This window comes from Mustela nigripes, chromosome 12, assembly GCF_022355385.1.
Source record: "Mustela nigripes isolate SB6536 chromosome 12, MUSNIG.SB6536, whole genome shotgun sequence".
Classification (NCBI taxonomy): domain Eukaryota; kingdom Metazoa; phylum Chordata; class Mammalia; order Carnivora; family Mustelidae; genus Mustela; species Mustela nigripes.
This window is the reverse complement of record NC_081568.1, coordinates 96718700-96733831: the sequence shown is the minus strand read 5'-3', so window position 1 is coordinate 96733831 and position 15132 is coordinate 96718700. Positions and strand designations below refer to the sequence as shown.

At 40.4% G+C, this 15132-nt stretch overlaps 1 protein-coding gene across 2 annotated transcripts in view; it reads right to left on the bottom strand.

The window, feature by feature from the left end:
- Positions 1 to 15132, bottom strand: part of CDK7 (cyclin dependent kinase 7) — a 42341-nt gene that overhangs the window by 4556 nt on the left and 22653 nt on the right. For both annotated transcript variants that reach the window (XM_059418009.1, XM_059418011.1), the window contains 2 exons: positions 3318 to 3404; positions 1930 to 2079 (listed from right to left, as the gene is read on the bottom strand). In XM_059418009.1, coding sequence (XP_059273992.1) covers positions 1930 to 2079; positions 3318 to 3404 — 237 coding nt within the window. The remainder of the gene's footprint in view (positions 1 to 1929; positions 2080 to 3317; positions 3405 to 15132) is intronic.

The window sequence follows — 15132 nt, the reverse complement described above, 5'->3', positions numbered from 1 at the left end:
GGGGGAGAGAGCGAGCACAGGCAGACAGAATGGCAGGCAGAGGCAGAGGGAGAAGCAGGAGCCCAATGTGGGACTTGATCCCAGAACGCTGGGATCGAGCCCCACATCAGGCTCTCTGCTCGGCAGGGAGCCTGCTTCCCCCTCTCTCTCTCCCCCTGCCTCTCTGCCTGCTTGTGATCTCTGTCTGTCAAATAAATAAATAAAATCTAAATAAAATAAAATAAAATAAAAATGCATTCTATCACAATAAAACACACATAAGTTGTCACAATTAGTATTTTTCTATAAATTTTGAGTTTTACTACTAAGGAAAACAACTTTCTAGATAATGTGACCTAGTCTCAAGTTTCTTTTGATGGAGGTAATAAGTATATGTATAAAGGTGGAAAGGTAATAATGAGATATTTGTTTGAAATCAGAAAAGAAATTCTGATGGTAAAATATCTAGCATATATGTATTAATGTAGCATTATATACTGCCAAAAACAGATGGCCTATAGAAATAAATGCATTATGGGGCGCCTGGGTGGCTCAGTTGGTTAAGCTGCTGCCTTCAGCTCAGGTCATGAACCCCGGGTCTGGGATCGAATCCCTCATTGGGCTCCTTGCTCCGCAGGGAGCCTCTGCCTGCCACTCTGCCTGCTTGTGTGCTCTCTCTCTCTGACAAATAAATAAATAAAATCTTAAAAAAAAAATTAAGAAAGAAAGAAATGCATTAGACAATGATTTGGTAGCTTATAATAAACTTAAGTGAAAAAAAAATCCCTTTGAATCCTTGGTATAATGTACATTAACATGGTTTGTTAAATATGAAGACTTGGGACATTTCATTTTAATCAGTCTTACTTTATGAACTCTAATCATTGTACTGTGATGCATTCCTGCATTTCCCTGCCCCAATTTTAAATGTTTGTGACACTGTCCTTTTTTGTCTTGTGCTTATTTTTGAGACAAAGAAAATTGATTCCGCCCCTGCCCCACCAATCTATAGGGCTTTTATTTTTTTGTTTGGTAACATTTTTCTCTTCTTTTATAAGAGCAGACATTCTTGGTCTCCCTAATTTTTTTTGAGTTTGATTCCTATTTCCCTTAAACAAGGGTCAGTATCAATGTCTGTTCTGTTTGGAGTATCTTTCAATCTCTTGTAAGCATAAGTTGTATCAAGAACTATACAGGGTGCCTAGATTGCTCAGCTGGTTGTGTCTACCTTTGGCTCAGGTCAAGGGCTGCATGGTGGGCTCTCAGCTTGGCAGGGAACCTGCTTCTCCCTCTCCATCTGTCTACCTCTATCCCTCCTTGTGCTGTGTCAAATAAATAAAATCTTAAAAAAAAACAAAAAAAATTATACAATTTTTGGGGTGCCTGGCTTGTTCAGTCAGAAGAGCATGCAGCTCTTGATCTCGGGGTTTTGAGTTTGAGCCCCATGTAGGGTATAGAGATTACTTAAAAATAAAATCTTTAAGAAAGAAAGGAAGAAGAACTGTATTATTTTCTTCCCCATTATCATTTTCTGACTATGACAATGATTAGCATGGATATTGGGACTGCATTTCATGGGGAAAAAAACCGAAACACTTTTGGCATTAAGCTTAGCACAACCATTATTTTAACAAATACAGAATGCTTCTTATTTTTTCTTCTCTAGGTATACTACTTGAAAGCCAATTAATTATGAAATAAATATGTATTTATACGTTCCTTAACAAAAGTAAATTCTCCTGTTGTTGTGTGTACATGATGTAATTTAATACCAGTCTGAACAGCTTGTAGCTTGGGGACAAGATAAAATTTGTTATTCCTTAAAACTAAAACACATCTTTACAGTATTTAAAGAATGGTAAAAAATCTCAAGAAATTCTACTTTTATTTTATCTATGCCAGAATTAAGATTCCCGTATTTCCTATTAAAAGAAAGATATGCTAAGATACCTGTGTCGCTGTAATTCGAGTACACGGGTTGAATAAGAATAAGCCTTGTATGAGATCTAGCAAGTCGTCTCCTGCTGCAATGAAGATGTGTTGTAACGGGATTCCAGGAAAACTCTTAAATGTCACGAAATCTGGAAGACTACACATGTCCTGTAAAATATTTATAATTCAAACTTAGGGACTGAAAGGCATATAGCTCTCAGATGAAGAACTAAAACTGTCAAATGGAGAATGTAATGATTTCCATCGAACTGCTTTGCACCATTGTCAAAAATCATTTGGTCAGGGCACCTGGGTGGATCAGTAGTTTAAGCCGCTGCCTTCAGCTCAGGTCATGATCTCAGGGTCCTGGGATAGAGTCCCTCATCGGGCTCTCTGCTCAGCAGGGAGCCTGCTTCCCTCTCTCTCTCTGCCTGCCTCTCTGTCTACTTGTGATCTCTGTCTGTCAAATAAATAAATAAAATCTTAAAAAAAATAAAATAAAAAAATAAAAACTTAAAAAAAAATCATTTGGTCAGATTCAGTGACTGTCCTGCGCACTGGACTTTCCATCCTGGAACCATGGCCCAGTTTATTCGTAATCTTGTGGAGAAGACCTTGTACTGTGAACGCTGCTATGACTTAGCCATTCTGGTACTACGGCAAGGTTAAGCTGGTTACTCTAACCCCTGCTGAGACTCCTATAGCTATTCAGAGCTTGAAAAAATTTGTATACCACAGTTTCAATCAGAAGATGAAGTCTGATTAAAATGTCTCTTTTCTATTATTTATTCTCAGGAGATAGGGCTATAAGAGGAAGGAAAATCTAAAGGATTACAATTTTAAGAATAAACAAGTGAGGGGTGCCTGGGTGGCTCAGTCAGTTAAGCGTCTGCCTTTAGCTCAGGTCATTATCTTGGGGTCCTGGGATCAAGCCCTGCATCAGGCTCCCTGCTCAGCAGGAAGCCTGTTTCTCCTCCCACTACCCTCTGCTTGTTTTCCCTCTCGCTGTGTCTCTCTCGGTTAAATAAATAAATAAAATCTTATTTAAAAAAAAAAAGAGCAAGTTGGTTGCAAAAAAAATTATATGGTATGATCCCATTTTTATTAAAGAAAAGACAGAAAATGCAACTCTATGCTTATATGCTTGTGTATTTATCCTCACAGCAAGATTTTCTACCAAACTGACAGTGATAAACCCTGGGATGGGAATTATTGGGATGGAGAAAGGGCAACATGTACAAAGGAGGCTGGACAGTATACCACAATTTTAACTTTCTATTTGACATAAATTTTTCAAAGTATGTATTACTAGTAACTTAAGAAAATGAATACATTTCTTTAAGTAATACCTACATGACAGCATCAGAGTCGTAACAAAATTTCAAAGAACATGTATGAAAGCTTACTGGCCACTGTTCTTCAGTTGGTGTGCCCAAAGTTTCAAATATTCTTGTTAGTTGATCAAGGTCTGAATCTCCTGGCAAAAAAGGAACCTGGAAGAGAGTGAGATGTAGGTATTTCAAGGTCGTTTATAATAGATATACAAATAATACTACAAATTCCATAAAAAAACTAAGCTGTAACAAAATAAAAATGAAGTCTGAGGTATACTAGATGTGGCAGTAGATCCTACTGCTGCTAATCAAATGAAGAGCACCGTGTTTCCCATTGTATTCACTCCACAAATCTTTAATAAAACATTATATAATAAGTATGTGGTAATTAATTAAACTCTAGGCATTTAAAGTAGGGAACAAGACAAAGACACTTGAGTGCCTCAGTCAGTTGAGTGTCCAACTTTTGATCTCAGCTCAAGTCTTGATCTCAGGGTTGAGACTTCAAGCCCCACACCCGGTTCCATACTGGGTGTGGAACATACTTTAAAAAAAAAAGAAAAAGGAAGTGAACAAGACACTTCTTGCTCTCCCCTGGGGTGGCTGTGGGGGAATGTTGGTAGTACAACTAAAGGGGCATCGCCCAGATGATGTTTTCAGGGAGAGCACAGGATCCTAGCATACACAAAACAGCACCTACCCTACTCTACAAAAGCCAAGGAAGGTTTCCTAGAGGAAGAACCAACCAGTGAAAGTTGAAAAATGAAAGAGTTAGCCGGTGGAAAAGTGTTAAGATGGAGAAAAATTTTTCTAGCTAAAGTATAGGAACAGGGGCGCCTGGATGGCTCAGTGGGTTAAGCCTCTGCCTTTGGCTCCGGTCATGATACGGTCCTGGGATCGAGCCCCGCACTGGGCTCTCTGCCTGGTGGGGAGCCTGCTACCCCTCTCTCTGTTTCTGCCTTAAAAAAAAAAAGTACGGGAGCAAAGGCTGGCAGGCAGAAGGACATCTATATTACAATCTTATTTAAATAATATCTTGGCATACTATTTCTCTGAAGAAGTATAATGGCAAACTTTAAAGGACAAATGATAAGTTAAAAGTCAGAAACTAGTAAATAATTAAAATCCTTGCTATATACATTATTTTCCAATTCATCCTCAAACATCTTCATAAATATATAGGAGAGTAAAAAAGAGTTTGCTCTGTGAAGAGAGACTTTTCATACTATTACAGGCCTTAAAAAATTTACCAGCTCAATGAGAAAATGAAATTAAGTACCAGCTTTCCCACATTTCTATTACTGTCAACTACTACCACCACCAGCACCAACCCCTGCCAAAAAAGCATTTAATTCTGCCAATTATCAATTCCAAGCTCATCCATTTTGAGTTTTCTAAGAAAATAGATTTGGGCCTTTCAATGTTTTACTTTTGCCAGATGAAGCGGTCAGCAGATGCTGCTGGATAAACACTATAGGAAGACTTTTGCTTCCTGGCTCTAGCCTGTATGCCCCTCTCCTGCGGCACTCTCAGCTTCACTACCAACAGGTTCCCACAAATGTTGGCAGTTTCTTCAGTGCCCAATGCACAGAGCAGCTTCCCTCTACAGAGAGTTGTGTAGCAGAGTGCCTCCAGAAAACCACCTTCTACAGAAGAGCTTTCCTCTGCATGCAAGACAGAATTTCAACAAGTTCTGCCAACACAGCTCTACAGCAACTTCTCTATCATCAGTGAGCCACACTCTGCGCATTACAACGTCTAGAATTCAGTCCTAGGGTGGCTGCTCCTTTTGTCTACTCTTATATGCTTTAAAATAGTCTCTTTACCTTTTCTTCTTTGTTTTATTTATTTTAGAGAGAGACAGAACTCAAACTCATGAAGGGGGGAGGGAGAGGAGAGAGAGTCTTAAGCAGATGCGGCACTGAGCAGAGCCCACTGTGGGGCTCAGTCTCACAACCCTGAGAAGAAATCAAGAATCAGACACTTAACCATATGCACCATGCAAGAACCCCTCTCATTACTTTTTATTAGTCAATCCTTCATTATTCCAATCGATAACCATAGTTAATTCTTAATATTAAACTTCCCTTTTTAATGTGTGGTTTCTATTTTCTGACTGGATCCAGATTTAATATAATCCCTATGTATAACACTAGACTATTATGTATATGAAATGTGTATCCAAAAAAAGAAACCTGAAGTTTTATTAACACTGCATGAATATTTTTAGGCATGCTAATGTTTTTACTTTGAAGACTACTAAAATAAACTATGAGATCTGAAGAGGGGGGCCTGGGTGGCTCAATTGGTTCAGCATCTCCCTTTAGCTCTGGTCATGATCCCAGGGCCACAGGATCAGGTCCAATGTTGAGCTCCCTGCGCAGCTGGGAATCTGTTTCTCCCTTTCCCTTTGCTCCCCGCCACCACTTGTGCTCTCTCAAATAAATAAATAAAAATCTTAAAAAAAAGGAAAAAATCTGAAAAAAAGGACCCTCATCGAGGGAGGAGCAAGGTGGTGGAGCAGTAGGAGACCTAAATTTTACCTAGTCCCAGGTATTCGGCTAGATAGTTATCAAACCATTCTGAACACCTACAAACTCAACAGGAGACAGAAGAGAAAAGAACAGCAGCAAATCTATGAACAGAACAGTGACCACTTTCTGGAAGGGTAGACATGCAAAAAAGAGAATCCAAGGTGATATACAGGAAGACAGACCATGGAGGGAGCCTCAGCAAATGACAAAGCAGCAGAGCACAAAATCAGAAGTTTTAGAAGTCTGTTCCACTAAGGGACATCACTCCAGTGGCTAAGCGGGGGGATGGAATCCTTGCTGGAACAGTGTGGTCTCAGGACCCTTAGGGTCACAGAAAGACCGGGGGTGCCAGAGTGAGGCAGAGTTCCCAAGTATCGGAGCAGGGAAGCCAGCTGCAGACATGGAGCCAAGGAGTGGGCTCTCAGCTTGCTGTTACCATAAACTGGATCCGAGGTACAGTCAGGCAACTGCTCTTTGAATAGGGACTCAACAAGTGGCAGATCCTGGGAGACTTCCCTTCCTCCCCAGGGAGAAGCAGCATTGGAATGCGCTGCAGGAATCATCTGGGTTTGGAAACTCCAAACGGGGCTGTGTGTCAGAGATAAAAACGCTCGATCACAGGCTGGGCAAGCAGAAAGTGCCTACGGAGACCAGGGAGACAGGTGTGATTGACTGCTTTTCTCTGAGGGATCACTGACGGGGGAGCCCCGAGCTCTCGGCTCCTCCAGGGCTAGATATTGGGAGGCTGCCATTTTCATTCCTGTCCTCCACAGCTGTACAGCTGTACAGAAAGCTTTCGAGGAATGAAAGCTACCGAAAAGCAAACCTGAGCAGATTATTTAGCCTAGCCGCTGGCAAGGATGGAGCAATTCTGCCTAGGGCAAAGACATTTGAGAATCACTGCAACAACCCCACCCCTAGAAGATCAGCAAGAACATCTGGGCAAGACCAAGTATGCCGATCAATGTGAACTGAAAAACTCCAGCGTTAGGGAGTACAGCACATAGAATTTATGGCTTTTTCCCCAAGATTCTTTTGTCTTTCAAAGTTGATTTTTAAAATTTTCCTTGTTTTTTTTCTATTTTTATTTAATTTTTCCTCTTTCCCATTTTAACCATCCTACCATATCAATTACTTTTTAAAAATTTTTAATTTTCATTTTTTTTTAAAGATTTTATTTATTTATCAGATTGAGAGAGGGGGAGAGAGCAAGCACAGGCAGACAGAATGGCAGGCAGAGGCAGAGGGAGAAGCAGGCTCCCCGCCGAGCAAGGAGCCCGATGTGGGACTCGATCCCAGGACGCTGGGATCATGACCTGAGCCGAAGGCAGCTGCTTAACCAACTGAGCCACCCAGGCGTCCCTTTAATTTTCATTTTTATAGTCATATTCTATCTCTTCATTATATTTAACCTTATTTTTTGTGTATATATCTGTTTTTCTTTATTTAAAATTTTGAGATATAGTTTCTTTTTTTTTTTTAAATTGCAACTCGGTTTATTTAAGCCGAGATACAGTTTCTTCTAAAAGACCAAAATATATCCTAAATCTAGTATATGGCTTTGTTCTAGTCTCCCGCTTGGTCACATTATTTTTTTTTTTTAACTTTTTTTTCTTTATTTTTTCAATAAACTTATCAATTCTTTTTTTTAAATTTTCATCTTTACAGTCATATTCCATCCTTTCATCATATTTACCTTTATTTTGTGTGTGTAAGTATGTATATGTATATGTGTGTGTATATACACACACACTTGATTTTCTTTCCTTTAAATATATACATGATTTTCTTTCCTTAAAATTTTGGGAGGCGGTTTCCTTTAATAGACCAAGATACAGCCAAAATCTAGTGTGTGGCTCTGCTCTGTTCACCAGCCTGATCACATTCTTCTTTTTCTTTCCCCTTTCTTCCTCCCCGATTTCATTTCTCTTCTGATTTTTTAATGTTTGTTTTTCGAGGGTAGTTGTTACCTTTTAACATTTTGTTCTCTCATTCATCTATTCTCTGGACAAAATGACACAACGGAAAAACTTAAAGAAAAAACAAAACAAAACAAGAGGCAGTACTGACCGCAAGGGACTTAATCAATAGGGACATTACAAAGATGTCAAACTAGAGTTCAGAATGACGATTATAAAGATACTAGCTGGAGAATTCCTTTCTAGAAAAATAAAAGAACTAAAATCTAACCAAAATGAAATCAAAATTTTAATGAGGTGCAATAAAAAAATGTAGGCTCTAACTCCTAGGATAATTGAGGCAGAAGAAAAGAATTAGTGATACAGAAGACCAAATGATGAAGAAGAAGCTGAGAAAGGGGCGCCTGGGTGGCTCAGTGGGTTAAAGCCTCTGCCTTCGGCTCAGGTCATGGTCTCAGAGTCCTGGGATCGAGCCCCACATCGGGCTCTCTACTCAGTGGGGAGCTTGCTTCCTCCTCTCTCTCTCTGCCTACTTGTAATCTCTGCCTTTCAAATGAATAAATAAAATCTTAAAAAAAAAAAAAAAGAAGCTGAGAAAAAGAGAGGTGAACAACTACTCAATCATGAGGGAAGAATTCAAGAGATAAGTGATACATACCATAAGATGAAACAATATTAGAATAATTGGGATCCCAGGAGAAGCAGAAAGAGAGGGGGAAAAGATATACTGGAGCGAATTACAGCAGAGAACATCCCTAATATGAGGAAGGAAACATGCATCGGAATCCAGCAGGCACAGAGAACCCTCCTCAAAATCAGTAAAATAGGTCAACACCCCCTCGTCTAACAGTAAAACTTCCAAGTGTCAGACACAAAGAGAAAATCCTGAAAGCAGCTCAGACGAGAGGACCTACAATGGTTGAAACATTAGATAGGCAGACCTATCCACAGAGACCTGGCAGACCAGAAAGGACTTGCATGATATATTCAGAGCATGAAATGAGAAAAATATGCAGCCAAGAGTACTATATCCAGCTGGGCTGTCATTGAGAATAGGAGGAGAGATAAAAAGCTTCCAGGACAAATAAAAACTAAAATAATTTGCCCTACAGGAAATATTGAAAGAGGTCCTCTAAGTAAAGAGAGAGCCTAAAAGTTACATAGACTAGAAAGAAACAGAGACAATATACAGTAACAGTCACCTTACAGGCAATACAATGGCACTAAATTCATACCTTTCAATAGTTACCCTGAATGTAAAGGGGTTAAATGCCCCAATCAAAAGACACAGGGTATCAGAATGGATAAAAAAAAAAACAAAAACAAAAAAAAACAAGACCCATCGATATGGTCTATGCAAGAAACTCATTTTAGACTCAAAGACACCTCCAGATTTAAAATCATTTAAAATGATTCAGTAGGTGGAAAACCATCTACCATGCTAATGGACATCGAAAGAAAGCAGGGGTGACAATCTTTGTATCAGATAAATTAGATTTTAAGCCAAAGACTATCATAAGGGATGAGGAAGGACACTATATCATATGTAAAAGGTCTGTTCAACAAGAAGATCTAATAATTGTAAATATCTACGCCCCTAACATAGGAGCAGCCAATTATATAAACCTATTAATAACAAAATCAAAGAAACACATTGACAATAACACAGTAACAGTAGGGGACTTTAACACGTCCCTCACTGAAATGGACAGATCATCCAAGCAAAAGATCAAGAAGGAAATAAAGGCTTTAAATGACACAATGGACCAGATGGACAACACAAATATACTCAGAACATTCCACCCCAAAGCAAAAGAATGCACTTTTTTTCCTCTACTGCACATGGAACTCCAGAATAGATCACATCCTGGGTCACAAATCAGGTCTCAACCAAAAGATTGGGATCATTCCCTGCATATTTTCAGAAAACAATGCTTGAAACTAGAACTTAATCACAAGAGGAAAGTTGGAAAGAACACAAATACATGGAGCCTAAAGAGCATCCTACTAAAGAATGAATAGGTCAACCCATTCATTAAAAAAAAAAAAATTTAAGGGCACCTGAGTGGCTCAGTGGGTTAAAGCCTCTGCCTTCAGCTCAAGTCATGATCTCAGGGTCCTAGGATTGAGTCCCGCATCGAGCTTTTTGCTCAGTGGGGAGGCCTGTTTCCCCCTCCCTCTCTCTCTGCCTGCCTCTCTGCCTACTTGTGATCTCTCTGTCAAATAAATAAATAAAATCTTTTACACAATATTTAAAAATTCATGGAAACAAACGAAAATGAAAACACAACTGTTCAAAATCATCAGGATAAAGCAAAGGCAGTCATAAGAGTAAGTTATATAGCAACATAAGCCTTCCTCAAGAAACAAGAAAGGTCTCAAATACACAACTTACCCTACACCTAAAGGAGCTGGAGAAAGAACAGCAAAGAAAGCCTAAACCCAGCAAGAAAAAAGAAATAATAAAGATCAGAGCAGCGGCGCCTGGGTGGCTCAGTGGGTTAAGCCGCTGCCTTCGGCTCAGGTCATGATCTCAGGGTCCTGGGATCGAGTCCCGCATCGGGCTCTCTGCTCAGCAGGGAGCCTGCTTCCCTTCCTCTCTCTCTGCCTGCCTCTCTGCCTACTTGTGATCTCTCTCTCTCTCTCTCTCTCTCTCTCTCTGTGTCAAATAAATAAATAAATAAATAAATAGATCTTTAAAAAAAAAAATAAATAAAGATCAGAGCAGAAATCGGAGCAGAAATGGAAAACCAAATTAATAAAATCATGAATGGAAGAAGAGATCATGGGGCGTCTAGGTGGCTCAGTGGATTAAGGCCTCTATCTTTGGCTCTGGTCATGATCCCGGAGTCCTGGGATCAAGCCCTGCATCGGGCTCTCTGCTTGGCGGCGGGCCTGCTTGCCTTTCTCTCCCTGCCTGCCTCTCTGCCTACTTGTGATCTCTGCCAAATAAATAAAATCTTAAAAAAGAAAGAAAGAGGGGCGCCTGGGTGGCTCAGTGGGTTAAGCCTCTGCCTTCGGCTCGGGTCATGATCCCAGGGTCCTGGGATCGAGCCCCACATGGGGCTCTCTGCTCGGCGGGGAGCCTGCTTCCTCCTCTCTCTCTGCCTGCCTCTCTGCTTACTTGTGATCTCTGTCAAATAAATAAATAAAATCTTAAAAAAAAAAAAAAGAAAGAAAGAAAGATCACAACCAACACAAAAGAAATATAATCAATTATAAGAACATATTATGAGCAACTATATACCAGATTTGACAATCTGGAAGAAATGGATGCATTCCTAGAAACATACAAACTACCAAGACTGAAAAGGTGGGAAATCTGGGGCGCCTGGGTGGCTCAGTGGGTTAAGCCGCTGCCTTCGGCTCAGGTCATGATCTCAGGGTCCTGGGATCGAGTCCCGCATCGGGTTCTCTGCTCAGCGGGGAGCCTGCTTCCCTCTCTCTCTCTCTGCCTGCCTCTCCGACTACTTGTGATTTCTGTCAAATAAATAAATAAAATCTTTAAAAAAAAAAAAAAGTGGGAAATCTGAACACAGACTAGGTACTGATTTATCCTTCCTTTTCTTCAGATGGTAACAGTATTGTGGTTATGATAAAAAAAATTCTTCTAGAGAAAAAAATCTTTTAGAGAAATAGTATATGGAGAAAATGGCGTAATATCTGGGATTTGTGGCTTAAAAATGTGATGTGAGGGAATTATAAATAAAGCTGATCATGTGTCAAAAACTGTTGAAGTTGGTTTGTGGGTACACTGAGGCTCATTTTTCTCTCCAGAGTCCCCTGCTGAAACTCTCATCCCTTCTGCTTCAATATGGACTACTTTCTCTCTGGGCCTGATGCACACCTGCTTCTTCAGAACTTCCTTTCACTATTAAATGAGGAATTCTATTCACCCCTTTTCTGTGTTCAATCTCATGTTCTCTGGATCCCACATCTTTCTCTTGATTTACTCTCATGTAATAGTAGAGCACAGCTTCAAATAAATTCCTAAGAAAGGAAGCAGATGTACAATTTTTAGTGTAATAAATTGTATTTATTCTCAAAAGCTAACTGAAAAATACAAATGGGCACAAAATTCTAGGTTGGAAATTATTTTCCTTCACAATGTATTCTATTGCCCTTAGGATTTCAGTGCTACTGTTGAGAAGTCTGAAACCATTCTTTCCCCCTAATCCTTCATTATGGTTTCTTTTTTTTTTTTTTTTTTAAGATTTTTTATTTATTCATTTGACAGAGATAGATCACAAGCAGGCAGAGAGGCAGGCAGAGAGAGAGAGAGGGAAGCAGGCTCCCTGCTGAGCAGAGAGCCCTATGTGGGACTTGATCCCAGGTCCCTGAGATCATGACCTGAGCCGAAGGCAGCGGCTTAACCCACTGAGCCACCCAGGTGCCCCTTCATTATGGTTTCTAGGTAAGCTCTGTTTTTCCTCTCTTGAAAATAAAGTATTTTCCTTATAGTCTGGTCCTCTGAAATTTTACAATATGCCTTGGCATGGGTCTTTTTTCATTCACTATGCAGAGTCTTTGTTGCACTTTAAGTCAGTTCATACCCACCAATGCTAGGCTATTTTCTGGTGAATTTCCTATCCTACATTTTCATTCTAGTAAGATTTTATTTATTTATTGGGCAGAGATCACAAGTAGGCAGAGAGGCAGGCAGAGAAGAATGAGGGGGAAGCAGGCTCCTTGCTGAGCAAAGAGCCCAATGTGGGGCTCAATCCAAGGACCCTGGGATCGTGACCTGAGCTAAAGGCAGAGGCTTTACCCACTGAGCCACCCAGATGCCCCTACCCTACATTTTCTTTGTTCTTTTTTATTATATTCTAGGATCAATCCTGGATCAATCAATCAATCAAACCTGGATCAAATTAGCTTAATTTTTTAGTCCTACTTGAAGAAAGAATTCTCGAGTTTACTTTCCCAATCTTTCCACTGTCTCTGTTTGCTTTTAGTTACCCTAATAAAAATTTTCAAGATTCCCTTATTCTTCAACTGATCCTTTAGTAATAGAGCATCATGTTCTTGTTTTACAGATGGAGTATGTTCTCTTAGTCCTCTGAAGGTGTGGTAGAGATGGAGGATTAAATTTCTTCTGCTACCTATTTTGCCCAAATTTCTTTCTTTATTTTTTTTTAAAGATTTTATTTATTTATTTGAGAGTGAGTGAGTGAGGAAGAAAGAGCATGAGCAGGGAGGGGGCAGAGGAAGAGGGAGAAGGAAACTCCCCACTGAGCAAGGAGCCTGAGTGGGACTCAGTCCCACCTGAATCAAAGGCAGACAATTAATTGACTGACTGACCCAGTCATCCCCCTACAAATTTCTTTCGTTGTCAGTCTTTCACACTGAATCCTTTCATCAAGTATCATTTTTAAATATTTATTTATTTGAGAGGGGGAGCAGCAGGCAGAGGGAGAAGCAGGCTCTCCACTGAGCAAGGAGCCTGATGCAGGATTAGATTCCACGACCATGGGATTGTGACCTGAATGAAGGCAGGCTTAACCACTTAGCCACCCCATCATCCAATATCTAATGATTCTTGCCAATTACCTGGTAATCCTTATACTGGAAGCCTTCATTAAATATCTGGAATTCCTTGATAACTATGTGGTAATCATGACTAACCATTCATATTCAAGGGTAAGGTACTAAAAACACTGATTAGAACTCACAGGCGTTCTCTAGAAAGATTGGGTGGGGAGTTTAATGCCAATTTTCTGTGGGTCTATTCTCTGGGACCATTCAGATCTTCTAGTAAAGGATTCTCTAATCTTTTGCCTGGGTTAAAGAGTTACTAGCTTGGGCGCCTGGGTGGCTCAGTGGGCTAAAGCCTCTGCCTTCAGCTCAGGTCATGATCCCAGTGTCCTGGGATCAAGCCCCACATGGGGCTCTCTGCTTAGCAGGGAGCCTGCTTTCCTTCCTCTCTCTCTGCCTACTTGTGATCTCTGTCAAATAAATAAATAATATCTTAAAAAGAAAAGTTACTAGCTTATTGCAAAGGCTACCAAGGTTCTGGGAGCTGCAGGGAACTAAATTGAAGGTTTTATTATTCAGTATACAGACGTTCATGTAATTTGTATGTTTTCACCAAAGCAACTTACCCACATGCTCCACGGTGTCTAAGGATGGCTATGTCTGGAGATTTGTGTTTCAATTTCTTGAGAGAATAAGCCTATCTCCAGTGGAGTTTTAAAGTGGAGGTATAGTTAGGCAAACAGAAATGACCTAGCTTACATGCAGAGGGACCGCGGTATTAATTGACCGCGGTATACAATTTTTTTCCACCAACTCCAGTTTTTACGCCTATAAACTCATTATTGTCATCAATGATCACAGGTGCTTCTCAATAACTAAGCAACTTTAGGATTCTGTGTGTCAAGCCAAAACTGCCTCTAGTTGGCATCCTTTTCTGTAAAATTTAAGCAGTCTTCATTTTTCATTTTACAAACTCTGGCATGGTATTAATGGGCATCTCCTAGTTTCAAGAATGGCATTTATATATCTTTTTCAAGATAATTTATAATGGTGGGGGGAGTTTTGCCCTGCCATTTCAAAAATCTTTAAGATATAATTACCACTTGGGTACCCGGGTGGCTGAGTTGGTTAAGCATCTGTGTCTAGCCCAGGTCACAATCCCAGAGTCCTGGCGTCAAGTCCCTCATCAGGTTCTCTACTTAGCAAGGAGTCTGCTTCTCCCTTTCCCTCCTGCCCCTCACCCCTGCTCATACTGTCTCTCTCAAATAAATAAATAAAATCTGGAAAAAAAAAAAATAGAAAGAACTAAGCAGAGAGAGTGTGAACAGCTGTGTCAGTGGGGAGAAGAGGGAGAGAATCCCAAGCAGGCTATACACGACCCTGATATAATGACCTGAGCCAAAATCAAGAGTCGGACACATAACCAACTGAGACACCTTTAAGGCGCACTTCTAACCTGTTCATTCTTTTTTTTTTTTTTTTTTTTTTGACAAACAGAGATCACAAGTAGGCAGAGAGGCAGGCAGGCAGAGAGAGAGGAGGAAGCAGGCTCCCTGCTGAGCAGAGAGCCCAATGCGGGATTCGATCCCAGGACCCTGAGATCATGACCTGAGCCGAAGTTAGAGGCTTAACCCACTGAGTCACCCAGGCGCCCTAACCTGTTCTTTCTTTCTTTTTTTTTTTTTAAAGATTTTATTTATTTGACAGAGAGAAATCACAAGTAGATGGAGAGGCAGGCAGAGAGAGAGAGAGGAGGAAGCAGGCTCCCTGGAGCCCGATGCGGGACTCGATCCCAGGACCCTGAGATCATGACCTGAGCCGAAGGCAGCGGCTTTACCCACTGAGCCACCCAGGCGCCCCCTAACCTGTTCATTCTTAACTTCTGTCTCTCTCCACTTACTTTCTCAATGGAATGATAAATCATAACATTAAGGGCTATGGTTTTTTTTTTTTTTTTTT